This window comes from Microcaecilia unicolor, chromosome 9 (genome assembly GCF_901765095.1).
Source record: "Microcaecilia unicolor chromosome 9, aMicUni1.1, whole genome shotgun sequence".
Classification (NCBI taxonomy): Eukaryota; Metazoa; Chordata; class Amphibia; order Gymnophiona; family Siphonopidae; genus Microcaecilia; species Microcaecilia unicolor.
The window spans coordinates 135,583,028-135,598,208 of NC_044039.1; the positions used below are offsets into that span (position 1 = coordinate 135,583,028).

At 44.3% G+C, this 15,181-nt stretch overlaps 1 protein-coding gene across 1 annotated transcript in view; it reads left to right on the plus strand.

The window, feature by feature from the left end:
• SIPA1L1 (signal induced proliferation associated 1 like 1) overlaps window positions 1–15,181 on the plus strand; it is a 637,152-nt gene that overhangs the window by 563,998 nt on the left and 57,973 nt on the right. The window contains 2 exon segments of the mRNA XM_030215408.1: window positions 7,412–7,651; window positions 11,842–12,007. Coding sequence (XP_030071268.1) covers window positions 7,412–7,651; window positions 11,842–12,007 — 406 coding nt within the window.

The window sequence follows — 15,181 nt, forward strand, 5'->3', positions numbered from 1 at the left end:
TTTCATCTGATAAAAGCACGTGAAAGAATATATATCTGTTGTGTACGATGAAATGTCCAGCCAGTACGATTGCTTTATTGATGGGTCTTTCCAAGATCTCTTAACCTGCATACAGCTATGACCTTGTGAAATGGAGATTTAATGGACCAATCTTGTGCGCATCATGGAAACGTATTTTTGTTGCAAAGGAACATTTTTTTTCGTTATTCTCAGAATCATACTCTAATGGTTGACGTGCAGTCAACATTAGCTCTGCTACGGACTCTGTGAAACTTATAGGTTAGTTTCATGCTGGTACCATGCACACACTGGAAATTGTTATTCAGTGTGCAAGTAATTGTGCAGAACTATCTTTGTAGGAGAGGTCTTGTTAATTTTGGAAGAACAATGATTGGCTTATTAGATTAAAGACATATTACAAATAATTTAAAACATATCTCACTTTTAAATAGAAACATAATAGCATCTCAAACTAGGGGTCCTGTTTACTAAACATCACTAAGGGCACAATAACGTTTTTAGTGTATGCTAAATGCTAAAGACACCCATGCGTGCTAAAATCACTAGCGCACCTTAGTAAACAGGGCCCTAGGATTTTTACAAAGTGGTTTTGTATATACATTAGCACCATCAAGCAAAATGTTACTCAGTGGGAATATTATTTGTGAAACATTTGAGTCTGGTGCATTCAGAGAGATTTTCTGTGAAAAATCGCCTCAGAATGCAGAGAAATCAACTTCTAAAACATGTAAATGAAATAGCGTACTATCAAAATGCTTTCCAAACAAGCTTTGCTGTTTGGGTTTAAAGGAAAAAGCAAAAACATCTTTAAAATATCTTAAGACAATATGAGCATCATCTTTAAAATAGTTTGATATCAGGAGCACTACAACTTTACGCTAGTTATAACACAGTTTACTGGGAAATCCAGTTTTATACACTAAAGAATAAAACTTATGGATGCACTTATGTTTTCAAATTTAACATTTATTTCCTTTATGGCTCTTATATGTCTAAATAGCCTTTAAAAAAAAAATGAAGGAGCCAATATTGAAACAGTTGTATGTTTTCCGCAGCTGGTTAACATGTAATGCTTCAATCTATGGATTTTCAGCAGTTGTAGTGATGAAATCATGCTGAAACTGTCTTATCAGCCTGATATTATCCATATAGTCAATGAGCAGAGTGCTGCAAAAATTATCTGGATAGAAACGATATTCAGCTGCTATCCAGATAAATTATTCATTTGTTTATTATTTTTACATTTTCTATACCACACTTCCAACAGACCAGAAAAGGCTTAAACAAAACTTCCTTATTGTCTGGCCACACCAGTCTTCTCAGTTTGGCTATGTCATTTCCTACCAGCAGATGGAGGTAAAGAACTGAGATTTCCAAGGACATCACCAGTACTTAGGCTGGTGTTTCTTGGAACTATTCAATATTTTTCTACTCCAGCAGTTGTTAAGGCTGTGCAGGCTGATACAGGTCTGAGGATTAGCTCTCAAGTGTGCACCCTAAGGGCCGCAATCTGAGGTCAAGCGTGACGGCCTTGCTCCTAACCTTGGTATATTAGCCAGGGTCAGTTGGATGTGGAATTCAGACTCTGCTGCCCCAACTAGCACTCAAAGGGACCTTGCCTGAGAGGGTGTGGGTCCCCATCCCCCTCCCCCCAGTCCCTCCCTTGTTGTTCTCAGGAGTACTCTCCAGTCTAGGGGGGGGTTCTTAGTTGTTGTGTTTTTGTTTACAAAAATATTACAAAGGAGAAATGGCCCAGCCACATCAAAAGCCCAGGGGATCCTGTGAGAAGCAGTTGCATCCTAGACTTCAGGTTTTAGAGAGAGTGGCAGCAGAGGGCAGGCTTCATCTGGCTGACCATATGGTCAACCATTCTTACGAGCTGGAGATATGCTACTTGCAAAAGCTAGCAGTTTAGTACGGCTGCTGGTCCCTGTGCCCTAGGTGTGATGGGCCATTTCTGCCTGTGGAAATGACTGGGAGGGGGTCAGAAGAGGCTCGCAGAGAGGCTGCCAGGTCAATGTTGGCTGTGCCCTTGGAACCCATGATCCTGATTTGATGGAACCAGCAGCCATTTACTTCTCTGCTTCTTCTCCTGCTCTGCAGGAGCAGTTGCAGCATTATAGTAGTAGCTCCTTGTGGGGGGGGGGGGGGGTCCTTGCAGTAGGGGTGTTGACCCTTAGACTGCTTTAGGGCCCCTCCTGCCAAATCGCTCCACCAAATTGTCCTTGTAAAGGAGGTATTGGCAAGGGAGAATGTCCAGCAGGGGCCAGATTTTCTTTTTTTTTGGGGGGGGGGGTGGACCTCAGGGGCTGAAGAGGAGTTGTGGAGAACCAGGGGTCCCACAGTCTCTAGGGACGCCCAAGTCTGAGGTAGATTCAGGCATTGGACAGCCCAGTTGGAGGATGAAGCTCACTCAGTCGGTCATAGCATCTTTTCTGGAAGGAGGAGCTCTCTAACCTAATAGATGCTATTTTGGAGGACCTGGGTATGGCTTCTCTCAGCACTAGAGCCAAAGGAAGGGATCCTCTCTTGGAAGGTCTGGTGGGGCCAGCCAAGGAATTTCCTCTACACAAGGCTCTCACTCGCATGATACTGACAGAGTGGGAGAACCAGGAAGTACTGGAAGGTACGCAAGGTGGACATAGTCATTTCAGAGGTAACCAAGAAGACCGGTTATCCCTGTGGATGGGGGGGGGGGGGGGGGGGGAGGCTGCACTGAAGGAGCACTTTCTGAAGCAGACCATCTTCTTGACAGTATCAGGTGTGCTGGCCACTGTATATGGTGTCTGTGTGGCCTGAGCCATGCTCTTCTGGCTGCAGCAGATTCCAGACTCCAGGTAACATGCCTGGAGTCTGGTGCTACCTTTTTTGGTAGATGTCCTGTACAGCCTAGTCCACATCTCTTCACAGTTGGTGGTTGCAGCCAGAAGATGGCAGTGGCTTTGCCACTGGGCAGTGGACACGTCCTCCAAGACACACTAGCAGACTGCCCTTTTGGGGGCAGATGGTTTTTGGGGAGGACCCAGAGAGGCATGTCCAGGACCTTGGGAAGGCTTGGTCCCTCTGCCTCCCAGAGGCTTGCCAACAGATCTGGCCTTTTGGGGCCAGGCAAGGCATGCTCCAAATGGGGGCACTCTCTGGTCAGGGTTATCAAGCCCAAGAGTGAGCCCTTTTGGGGTCCAGTAAAACCTGGTGATCAGGATCAATCTGGGCCTGCAGATGTCCCCCATAGGAGTCCAGTGAGGGTGCACTAGACCCCTCGTTGGTTCCTGTGGGAAGTAGGCTTTCTCTTTCTTTCTTTCTTTCTTTCTTTCTTTCTTTCTTTCTTTCTTTCTTTCTTTCTTTCTTTCTTTTTTTACTATGAGTGCGTTCACTTCACCTCAGACAATGGGTTGTGGAGGTGATCAGTCAAGGTTACATGCTGGATCGGGCTCGATTGGTCTCCGACACTTACATGGTATCTCCCTGAGGTTCAGTCACAAAGTCTGGGGCTGTGGCCAATATGGTCCAAAATATGCTTGCCCTGGGAGTGGTGGATCCCGTTCTGTCTGCCAAGCAAGGCAGCGACTGCTACTCCATCTATTTTGTGATGCCAAAGAAGGGATGCCCACCGCCCCATTCTTGATCTCAAAGGACAGCTCATCCAGATACTGAGATTCTTAATGGAGACTTTACGCCCATCACTTCCTCAGTCCACCTGGGTAAGTTTCACATCTCTAGATCTAATGTAGGCTTACCTCCATTTTCCCATAAGGGCAGTCCATACGCGGTTTCTGCACATTTCCATCTTAGGATGCTACCCGGTCAAAGACTGAAGCAGAGATGATTTTAAGGCACAGGGGAGCCAGGTCTGGCACGGGATGTGTATGCAACACGCACCTTGAATAAATACGCCACTGCTTGAGAGTCCTGTTCAACACAGCAAAGTGAACCATCTTTCTCTCTGAGCAGTGGATGCGCAAGTTGCAGGGATGACCCATGCTTGAGACAATGGCAGCAACCCTGGAGGTAGTCCCATAGGTGGGTGCACACATGAGACCCCTGGAGGCAGCCCAGTTGTCCCAGTCATTGCCAAGGTCTCAAGATTTTGAGGCTTCTCTGCTCCTTCCAGGGATGTTGGGGCTTGAATGACACATGGGCTGTGGTCTGATTGGGAAGTAGCCTGGACTATCAGTCTTTTGGAAATGAGAACAATCTGCCTCGCCATCTTGGAGTTCCTTCTACTTTTCTGAGGGAGGGCAGTCTCTGTGATGTCAGACAATACCATGGCACTAGATGCTGCAGTTATTTGTTGTTGAGCAGAGAGACTCTTGACAAAGCTCTCGGTAATCCACATTGTAAGCCAGGACAACATTCAGGCAGACTTCCTCAGCTGGTGGGTGTGGCCAGTGTTCAACCTCATAGCCTCTAGCTGTGCCGAGGCAGATCAGTTCTTCAGTTGCAGAAGGGAGTCTGGCTTGGTTGGCATAGACAACTCTGGTGCAGGACTGGTTCTGGTGGGAACCACTTTACATCCTTCTGCTTTGACCACTGATCAGGAGTGTACTGCACAGGGTGGCTTGTCACCCCTTTATACGTCTCATTGCTCCAGATGGGCCTTGGAGGCCCTGGTATGCAGATCTCATCCAGCTTTGGAAGGGAGCCTGCTTCTGCTCTTGAGGGCTGGGGTCTCCAGAGGCAAGGTCTAGTGGAGATCAGGATTCCTTCTGGCTTACAACCTGGTCCCTGAGGGGTGACGCGGCTCATGAGACGAGAGCTTTCGGCTGTAGTGATCTCCAGCCTTCTCAATGCCCGCAATTCCTTAACTTCACTAGCCTATATGTAGGTCTGAAGGATCTTTGAATGCTGGTGTATAGACCCCTCTCCCCTTACCCTGGAGGGTTTAGATTCTGGAGCATCCATAAGGGGCTTTGAGCAAGATTTGGCCCTAAGCTCCATGAAGGCTCAGGTTGTTGTGCTTTCCTGCTTCAGATAGAAGGTTGGTGGTCTTTCCCTAGTGGCATAGGAGGATCTTGGATGTTGTTTGAAAGGGATAGTGCATTTTTGTCCTCCTCTCAGGCTCTTATTACCTTCATGAAATCTGAATCTGGTCCTTACTGTGCTGTTGGGGGTTGCGGTTTGAGCCTCTGTGGGCAGCCTCCTTAAGGGATCTTACACTAAAGACAGGGTTTTTTTTTGTTCACCATTGTGACCATGCACAGTGAATTGGAACTGCAGGTGTTGCCTTGCTGTGATCCATTCCTGACTTTCTCAGAGAACCAGGTCTCCATCCACACAGTGCCATCTTTTCTGCCTAAGGTAATCTCTCTGTTTCTTATGAGCCAGGAGGTTTCCTTCCTTGTCTTTGAGACGCAAGGCTCTTTTGAGCACTCTAAGAAGCTGTACTAGTTGGTCGTGTGAAGGGTTTTGCTCTGTTTGTAGGAAACAGATTTCTTTTGGTTGTTGGACCACCTGTTTGTGCTTTTCTACAGACTGTTTAAGGGTGAAGTGGCCTACAAAGCTTCTGATTGGATCAAAGCAGTGATTAAGACAGCTTACATCTGCTAAAACAAACAGGTACTGAGGGACCTGAAGGACCCGTTCCACACATTCACCAGCATCCTTGTGGGCAGAGGCCTATTTAGACTTGCACAAGGACATTTGTAGGGTGTTAGCTTAGTTATCGCTTCATTCTTTTGCAAGACATTACAGGGTGAATATTTTTTCCAGAGACCGGTTGGCCTTTGGCAGGGCTTTCATTAAGGGGGCCTTGTATTTGCCCTCCCAGTGAGTTTCTGCTTGGGTACTTCCAGTTGTGCAGGCTGGTGTGACCAGATAATAAGAAAAGTGAAATTTGGTTATATCTGTTAATTTCTTTTCCTTGAGTCCTGCCACAACCAGTCAGAGATCTGCCCTGGAAGATCTTGGCTGTTTTGGATGCACTGGCATATGGGGCTTGAGTGTGGCACAGTAGACCTTATGCTGGTTTGGCATTGAACTGAAGAATTCTAGGAGGCACCAGCCTAAGTACAGGTTATGTAACTGGAAATCTCAGTTCTCTACCTCCATCTGCTGGTAGGAAAGGGACACAACCCAATTGTGCAGACTAGTATGGTAGGACTCAAGAAAAGAAAATTGACAGGTATGACTAAATTTAATTATATAGGGGTCAATTGTGTAATCTAAGTGCATGCATTTATTTTAATTTTAAGCATGTAAATGTATAAAATACTAGCACTTACACGAGTAAGTTTATGCTTACCCATAAAAGTGCCAGCAGGATGCCTAAGTGCTATTCTGTAATGGTGCACCTAACTTACATAATGTGTAAATGCATGGGAGGACAAACACCTGAGTGGAGCTCCCAGTTATATATGTAACTTACGGAATACTGGAAGTTGTTTGTGTCCCTGATGGCTTTAGGCACCCACACTTACACCAAATGTGTGGCAGGTGTAACTGCAGGCGCTTGTATTGTATAACAGAACCTGGATGCCGCTACGGAATAGGATCCTACTGTCCATCCTCAAGGTGCCTAAATGGAGGTGCCTGCATATAGAATTGCCCCTATAACAGTGGCAGTGTCCATATAATACTTATGTTCTGCAGTGCTGAATAAAAGTTTTTTTTAAGCACCAGAGATTAAATTAATATTTATTTATTAGGATTTAATATGGTTGCTGCAGTTGAATACTGGGCCCAAAGGCTTTCAATGAGTGCTAAAAGTGATAGTACTTTTTTTGTACCAGGCACCAACACAACACTTGTTGACCTGCTTGATTCCATAGCTTCAACACTGAAGAATTTACCATGGAATCCTGTACATTAAAATGGGTGGTTAAAAAAAAAAAGTCATTGGAAGGTCAAGCTGTCTGAGTAAAGAAAGGATAGTTCTTTAACTACCAAATATAGGAGAGAACTAAATAGAATTTGGGGAGAGTAGAGTATATAAATTAGTATATGCTTAATTGCACCTCATTTAACTTTCCGCACTACCGCATACACACATACACAAATACATACATACACACACACACACGTGTATTCCTATTGAAGCATAAAGAAAATATTCTGAAACTTTTTTTCTGACTGTAGAAGCGTGCATTCTCAAATCATTCCTTGTAGACGTCTTTATTTCAGTGGCACATAGTAAGCTCTGTTAGACTATTCAAGAGTTGTGGTTATGCAATACAACATCTTAAAATATGCAGGCGCCAGTAATGACAGAATATATCCATTTAGATATATCAATAGCAGGACACATCAAAGAATTAACTAAACTCTTTAAATTTGCAGACTTTTAAGTATCATAAAAATAACTTTGTTCCTGGTAAAAGATTGCAACTTTACACAGGATGCATACACACCCAGTTTAAGTCAAGCTTTGTCTTTGTGTTGCTTCTCCCACCAGTACCATGAGCTCACGGCACTCGGCCAGCCCAGTTGTTTTCACTAGTACCAGAAGTTCACCCAAGGAAGAGCCTCATTCTGCTACTTCCCCACAGCTCGCACCTTCTTTCTCCTCCTCCTCTTCCTCCTCCTCTGGTCCTAGAACTTTCTACCCTCGCCAGGGCGCTACTAGCAAGTACCTGATTGGATGGAAAAAACCTGAAGGGACAATAAACTCTGTGGGGTTTATGGATACAAGAAAGTAAGAGCATTTTTGCTTTTATTTTTTGGTTGTTCATTTTGAAAAGCATAAGGAGGGTTAATGTGGATGAATGTCAGTACTGAGTAATGCCTTGCTGGAAATCCCGTGACTGTTAAGGAAGTGAAAGCACCTGAATATCTAAATGGAGAGCTTGTACTGCATTTCTTCCCTGTGATTCAAGGATGTGCAGCCAGTGACCTTTGTAAGCTAAACATTCCAATGCTCATTTTATAGATGTATAATTATTTCAGCATTTTGGATGTTTGTGTTTCTATAGCATAGAGAGCATTCCTTGCACATCCTTTTGGTTTTAGGACATGAAGTGAAGCTGAGCAGGTAAAATAAAAATGATGCTTATGCAGATATCAAAAGTATCAACAGAGACAGATGACATTTCTTTGGCAAATACAAAAAAAAAAAAATCTACAGTGGTCCTTTCTCTTAGAAATAGGATGGGAGATAAATTTAATGAAATGGTTCCTTCCAGAAGTGCTGCAGTTATTATCAGGAAGCAAAATATTGATTTTTAAGAAAGCTGATATACAGCATATAAGAACTCTGCAGAGTCTAGTTGTCAGTTGATCACAGTTGGAGTCTTTGTTGGCTTCTAGCATTACTTGCCGACTTGCTATTTTTCTTAGTGCTAGAACAGGAGAGGAGGCAACCTTGGCTGACTGACATTTGGGCCCCTGGAGCTTTAAGATGCTACTGATTAGTTTTCTTAAAGATCAATTATTAGCTGAAATGAGTACTTACTACTAGTAGGGCTACAATATTTAGAAAAGTATGTATGAAAGGAGGCATGTCACAGAGGGATATGCAGAACCCCATGACAAATGGTCTAATTAAAGCAGGGTTCTAAATCATTTGTCGAAGCATCCAGGTTGTTACATACACGGTTTATTTTGAGGAGAAACTTCTGTAGCCTGCAGTAGAAATTTGATTAATATTTCCATAATATAAATGTTTACTACCCCCCCCCCCCCCCCCCGTTTACTAAGCCACGCGCTAACACTGACACAACCCATTCACGTTGAATGAGCTGTCTCGACATTGCCGCACGGCTTAGTAAACAGGGAAGTAAATGTTTACTTGGCATTGAAATTCTTGTGGTGTATTCCATTTTTGGCACATTTTGCTTAAGCGATAGGGGCTGTTGGGGAGATTCGTTCGTTCTGTATATTCATCCATCCATACATATCAATTTCAAATGCATAGAGCTTCCACAGAGCAGCAGCAAATAGTAAAGAGCCAGTTGGAGTTCTAGGTCCTACTGGCAGAGTGGAGAGAGAGAAGAAGCAAGCAACCCTAAATAGCTGGTGGGAATCGCCATGTTTTGCTAGCAGTGAGTGAAGAGAGAATGTGGTGGTGAAGTTCCAGCAGGGGTACCCAGGTCCTGCCAGCACTTTGTGGGAAGAAGGAGCGGTGCTGAAACCTGGAGAGTCACCAGGTCCTGCTAGCATTGAGTGTCCAGGCATTAGAGAAGGGAGAGGGTGGAGTGAAGGGGAGGCAATCAGGTTGGAGGAAAGATATAGAAAAGAGGTGTGGTATGATGGAGTGAAGAAAAAGGGAAGGGGTTGGTTTTAGAGGAGCAGGGTGAGGAGCAAAGCAAAAGGATAAGAGAATAGAAGGAAAGTGGTAAATTTAGGGAAAAAGAGTAGATGGGGAGGTGCTGAATTGACTTTATCATCGTATCTCAAAAAAGATATAGTGGAATTAGAAAAGGTACAGAGAAGGGCAATGAAAATGATAAAGGGACGGGATGACTTCCCTATGAGGAAAGGCTAAAGTGGCTGTGGCACTTCAGCTTGGAGAAAAGACGGCTGAGGGGAGATATGATAGAGGTCTATAAAATAATGAGTGGAGTGGAATGGGTAGACGTGAATTGCTTGTTTACTCTTTCCAAAAATACTAGGACTAGGGGGCACGCAATGAAGCTACTAAGTAGTAAATTTAAGGTGAATTGGAGAAAATATTTCTCCACTCAACATGTAATTAAACTCTGGAGTTCGTTGCCAGAGAATGTAGTAAAAGTAGTTAGCTTAGTGGGGTTTAAAAATGTTTGGATGGGTCCTAAAGGAAAAGTTCATAGACCATTATTAAAATGGACTTGGGTAAAATCCACTGCTTATTTCTAGAATAAGCAGCATAAAATGTACTGTTTTGGGATCTTGCCAGGTACTTGTGACCTGGATTGGCCACTGTTGGAAATAGGATGCTGGGCTTGATGGACCTTCGGTCTGTCCCAGTATGGCAATTCTTATGTACTTATGAGGTATGGAAGATGACGGAATGAAAGAAAAGAAAGGGAGGGTGTGAAAAGGAGTGGCATGGATAAGAGACAGTGCAAGGCTGGCTGGCAGGGGAGGATAGGACAGGAGAGAGTGCTTGAATCAAGGGTAGGGAGGGGATATAGTGCTAGAAAGTGAGTGCAGGAGGCCATGGGAAAGTGCAAGGGAGCAAGAAGTTTAGAGGCCCACAACGTTCACTGTCAACACGTTTCCCACACACACACACACACACACATTATCTGACACAATCCCCTAACAACACACAGGCCCCAAGACACTGCCAACACACACGGATACACAATTCTCAACATATACTGCCAATGAACCACCCCCAAACACAAACATGCAACCTTTCCCCTCACTTTCTGATATCTCATCTTCACATCCCTACAAACAGCTAAACTGTTCTTATGGAGATTGATGTACACATCATACAACAGATAACTGACATACATGTTGCACACACAGTCACTACTCCACACTGCTCACTCAGCCACTCACCTATCCCCTGCTACCCTACTGAGACACTTTGTGACAGTTTCAGCTGAGTCTGTCACACACACATTCCTTATTCTGTGATTGAAGGAAAGGGGAAATGTACTATAGTGTCATACTGTAAGTGTGTGTTTTTCAACTTGTTCAGAAAAAAACAGCTCAAAGGGCCATCAAGATTGGGATAGGCAACGATTCTTTATTCATAGACTGACACAGGCCGTGTTTTGGCATGACAACGCCTGTATCAAGGGTCAAGAAAAAAATCTGAATTTAGGAGATACAGATTGAGGTGTAAACAACATCCAAATGGAACCAGCTTTAATGAGCATATAATATGCCATTCTGGAAACACTCTTGTGGAGCACTAGGTGCTTCTTAAAGCTGGTTCCACTTGAATGTTGTTTAATCCTCATAATTTGGATCTCCTAAATTCAGATTATTTTTCTTGACCCCTGATGCAGGCATTGTGATGCTAAAACACAGGCCATGTCTGGTCTATATGTTTTCATATGTGCCACCTTCAGATGTGCAAAGAAGAGATCAGTATGGTCTTGAAAGCTCATGAACAGCACTGCATTTGCCTGTAGTTTGGTTTGATAAAAGATTTCAGTTTTCTCATAGTTGAAGCATCTACTGGAACCCTTTGTTAGTTAATGCCTTTCACTTCATGTCAAATTTCTGTTGATACACTTTTCATTCACAGTTCCTTTTTTTGGGGGGGGGATTATTAATTATAATGTACATAAAAATATTACTATGCCGAAAGAAACAAGCACCATCTTAGGGCCAATACTAGAGAATTTATCTATTTTGAAGAATGAAAATACTCAGATGAGCTTGAAAGTAAATGGAGAAATGGTAGTTGTGAAGTGGTTGGCAGATATGAAAGGGAAGAGGACAAAAATACTCGGACTGTTTTTGAAAATTTTCTTTTTTTAATTTTTGCACATTTAAAAAATGAAAGTACAGTTACTCATTATTTTAGGACAGCTTTGTGTCAGCAGTATTACTAGGTACCTGCTATTACATTTATCTGAACTTCAAAATATTTGAGAGAGTGTGCCAAAAAAACGAATGTTTTTAACAATGAGATTGGTGTGAGTTAAATATTTGTGCCAAGCAGATTTTAGCCTGCGATTTTGAGGCGCTAAAATGGCCTTGTTTTAATGTACCTTTTCTTTTTCTTTCTTTCTTTTTTTATTTTTTATTAAATAGGTATGTATGTTCATTTAATAGATCTTAACTCCACAGAGCTCTTTGTTATTTCTTGTAATGCTTGCATCTTATTCTTCTGTTTTCCTGTTTCTGACAGTCTTACTTTTAAAATGGTGTTAATTATTTGGTAGCCACCATTACATCTTGAAAATAGTAGTTTCTGATGGTCTCTTTCTCTTCCTTTAAAAGACGTCACCAAAGTGATGAAAATGAAATGTCCCACACCAGGTTGCGTGCAGCAGTCAGAAATCTCCAGGCATCTCCAAAGAGGGTGCTAAAATCAACTATCCAAGAAGAGCTGAAAAAGTTGATTGATCTTGATAGTCCTCCACCAGGATCAGAAAAGAATTTCATGGTATGTCAGAGAGACTGGCAAGTCTTTTGCATAGAGATTGTCACAATCTTCATCCTTGATTGAACTCTAATTTTATGAGATATGGAAAGGTATGTGTAACTAAACCTGAGCTTAGATGAAGGAGGGAAATAGGAAGCAGAAGGAAAAGTAATCTTGAAGAGATGACTATATTATTCATAAATAACAAAGTGAATTTGAAGAGCATTCTGTCTGCTAATTTTTTACCAATCATAACAGCATAATCAGTACAAATTCCTGTTGATAGGGTTTCATAGCCCTAACCCCTTTCCTATGCAAAGTATATGGAAACATAAATATAGGACAGTTCCTAGAGAATGACAATTTGAGATGCTGCAGACCAAACAGTCCATCATGTTGGCAAGCAGTGTTGCCACTAATCCAATGCTTCTCAGCCTATTCTATTCTTATTATATCCAGCTTTCGATGTGCCAGCTGCAGCAAAGTCCTTGCTATGTCCTGGTAGTGTCAGAACTGGCTTTATACTCTCTACCACTGATTTACCTCGAGTGTTGACACTGCAGTAATGAAAAGTATATTTATTTATTTGTTACATTTGTATCCCACAGTTTCCCACCTATTTGCAGGCTCAATGTGGCTTATATAATACTGTAAAGGCGCTCGCCAAGTCCGGTATGGGAAACCAATACAATTTGATATTAGGGTCGGGTAAGGTTGGTATATTCGGGTACATAGGGATCGAAGATAGGAAGGAATATATAGTGTCCAATACAATCTATAGTTTTGCTGTGTTGCAGAGTTGAGGCATCTAAGTTAGGTTGGTGGGGAATGCCTTTCTGAACAGGTAGATCTTTACTACTACTACTACTACTTAACATTTCTAGAGCACTACTAGGGTTACGCAGCGCTATACAATTTAACAAAGAGAGACAGTCCCTGCTCAAAGAGCTTACAATCTAATAGACAAGTGAACGGTCGGTCCGATAGGGGCAGTCAAATTGGGGCAGTCTGGATTCACTGAACGGTAAGGGTTAGGTGCCGAACGCAGCATTGAAGAGGTGGGCTTTAAGCAAAGACTTGAAGACGGGCAGGGAGGGGCATGGCGTAAGGGTTCAGGAAGGTTGTTCCAAGCATAGGGTGAGGCGAGGCAGAATGAGCGGAGCCTGGAGTTGGCGGTGGTGGAGAAGGGTACTGAGAGGAGGGATTTATCCTGTGAACGGAGGTTACGGGCGGGAACGTAAGGGGAAATGAGGGTAGAGAGGTAGTGAGGGGCAGCAGACTGAGTGCATTTGTAGGTAAGAAGGAGAAGCTTGAATTGAATGCGGTATCCGATCGGAAGCCAGTGAAGTGACCTGAGGAGAGGGGTGATATGAGTATATCGGTTCTGGCGGAATATGAGACGTGCAGCAGAGTTCTGAACAGACTGAAGGGGGGATAGATGACTAAGTGGGAGGCCGGTGAGGAGTAAGTTGCAGTAGTCCAGGCGAGAGGTAATGAGAGCGTGGACGAGAGTTCGGGTGGTGTGTTCAGAGAGGAAAGGGCGAATTTTGCTGATGTTAAAGAGGAAGAAGCGACAGGTCTTGGCTATCTGCTGGATATGCGCAGAGAAGAGGAGTCAAAGATGACTCCGAGGTTGCGGGCAGATGAGACTGGGAGGATGAGGGTGTTATCAACTGAGATAGAAAGTGGAGGAAGAGGAGAAGTGGGTTTTGGTGGAAAGACGATAAGCTCGGTCTTGGACATGTTCAGTTTCAGGTGGCGGTTGGACATCCAGGCAGCAATGTCGGATAAGCAGGCCGATACTTTTGCCTGGGTCTCCGCGGTGATGTCTGGTGTGGAGAGATACAGTTGGGTGTCATCAGCATAGAGATGATACTGGAAACCATGAGATGAGATCAGGGAGCCCAGGGAAGAGGTGTAGATTGAGAAGAGAAGGGGTCCAAGGACCGATCCCTGGGGAACACCACAGATAAGGGGATGGGGGTGGAGGAAGATCCATGAGAGTGAACTTTGAAGGTGCGGTGGGAGAGATAGGAGGAGAACCAGGAGAGGACAGAGCCCTGGAACCCAAATGAGGACAGTGTGGCAAGAAGTAAGTCATGATTGACAGTGTCAAAAGCGGCGGATAGATCCAGGAGGATGAGGATGGAGTATGGCCTCTGGATTTGGCAAGGAACAGGTCATTACAGACTTTAGAAAGTGCTGTTCTGTCGAGTGAAGAGGACGAAAACCGGATTGAAGCGGATCAAGGATGGCATGAGAGGAGAGAAAATCAAGGCAGCGGCTGTGGACTGCGCGCTCAAGTTGTCTTGGAGAGGAAGGGTAGGAGGGAGATGGGGCGGTAGTTGGAGGGACAGGTAGGGTCTAGTGATGGTTTTTTGAGGAGTGGCGTGACTACAGCATGCTTGAAGGTGTCGGGGACAGTTGCCAGTGGAGAGAGAGAGGTTGAGGATATGACAGATGGAGGGGGTGATAGTAGGAGAGATGGTGTTAAGTAAGTTGGTGGGGATGGGATCAGAGGAACAAGTGGTGCATTTTGAGGAGGAAAGAAGGCAGGCGGTTTCCTCCTCGGAGATATCAGGAAAGGAGGAGAAGGAGGTCTGGGTTGGTTGGTTGAGGGAGAGGGTTGAAGGGTGAAGAGGAGGAGGTGGCTTGGTAGTGAACTCAAGGTTGATCTTTTGCACCTTGTCGCGGGAAGTAGTCAGCCAGGATTGAGGAGAGAGTGACGGGGGGGGTGGGAGCGGAGGGCACTTTGAGGAGGGAGTTAAGGGTGGCGAAGAGACGACGAGGGGTTAGAGCTGAGAGAATTAGTCAATTGGGTGTAATAGTCCTGTTTGGCAAGGAATAGTGAGGACTGGAAGGAGGATAGCATGAATTTGTAGTGAAGGAAATCTGAATGGGTGCGAGATTTCCTCCAGAGGCTTTCAGCAGATCGGGCGCAGGAGCGAAGGTAACGGATGCAAGGGGTCAGCCAGGGCTGGGGATTAGTACGCCTTGTGGGACGGGAGGTGGATGGTGCAAGGGTGTCCAGAGCAGAGGAGAGAGTGGCATTGTAAGCGGAGACAGCCTCGTCAACAGACTCGGAGGACATGATGGAGGGGAGGAGATTAGAAATACTAGATGATAAGGTGGGAGGGTCAATAATCTGGAGATTCCTGGAAGTAGTGGTTAATGTTGGGCGGGGCTGAGGGGAGG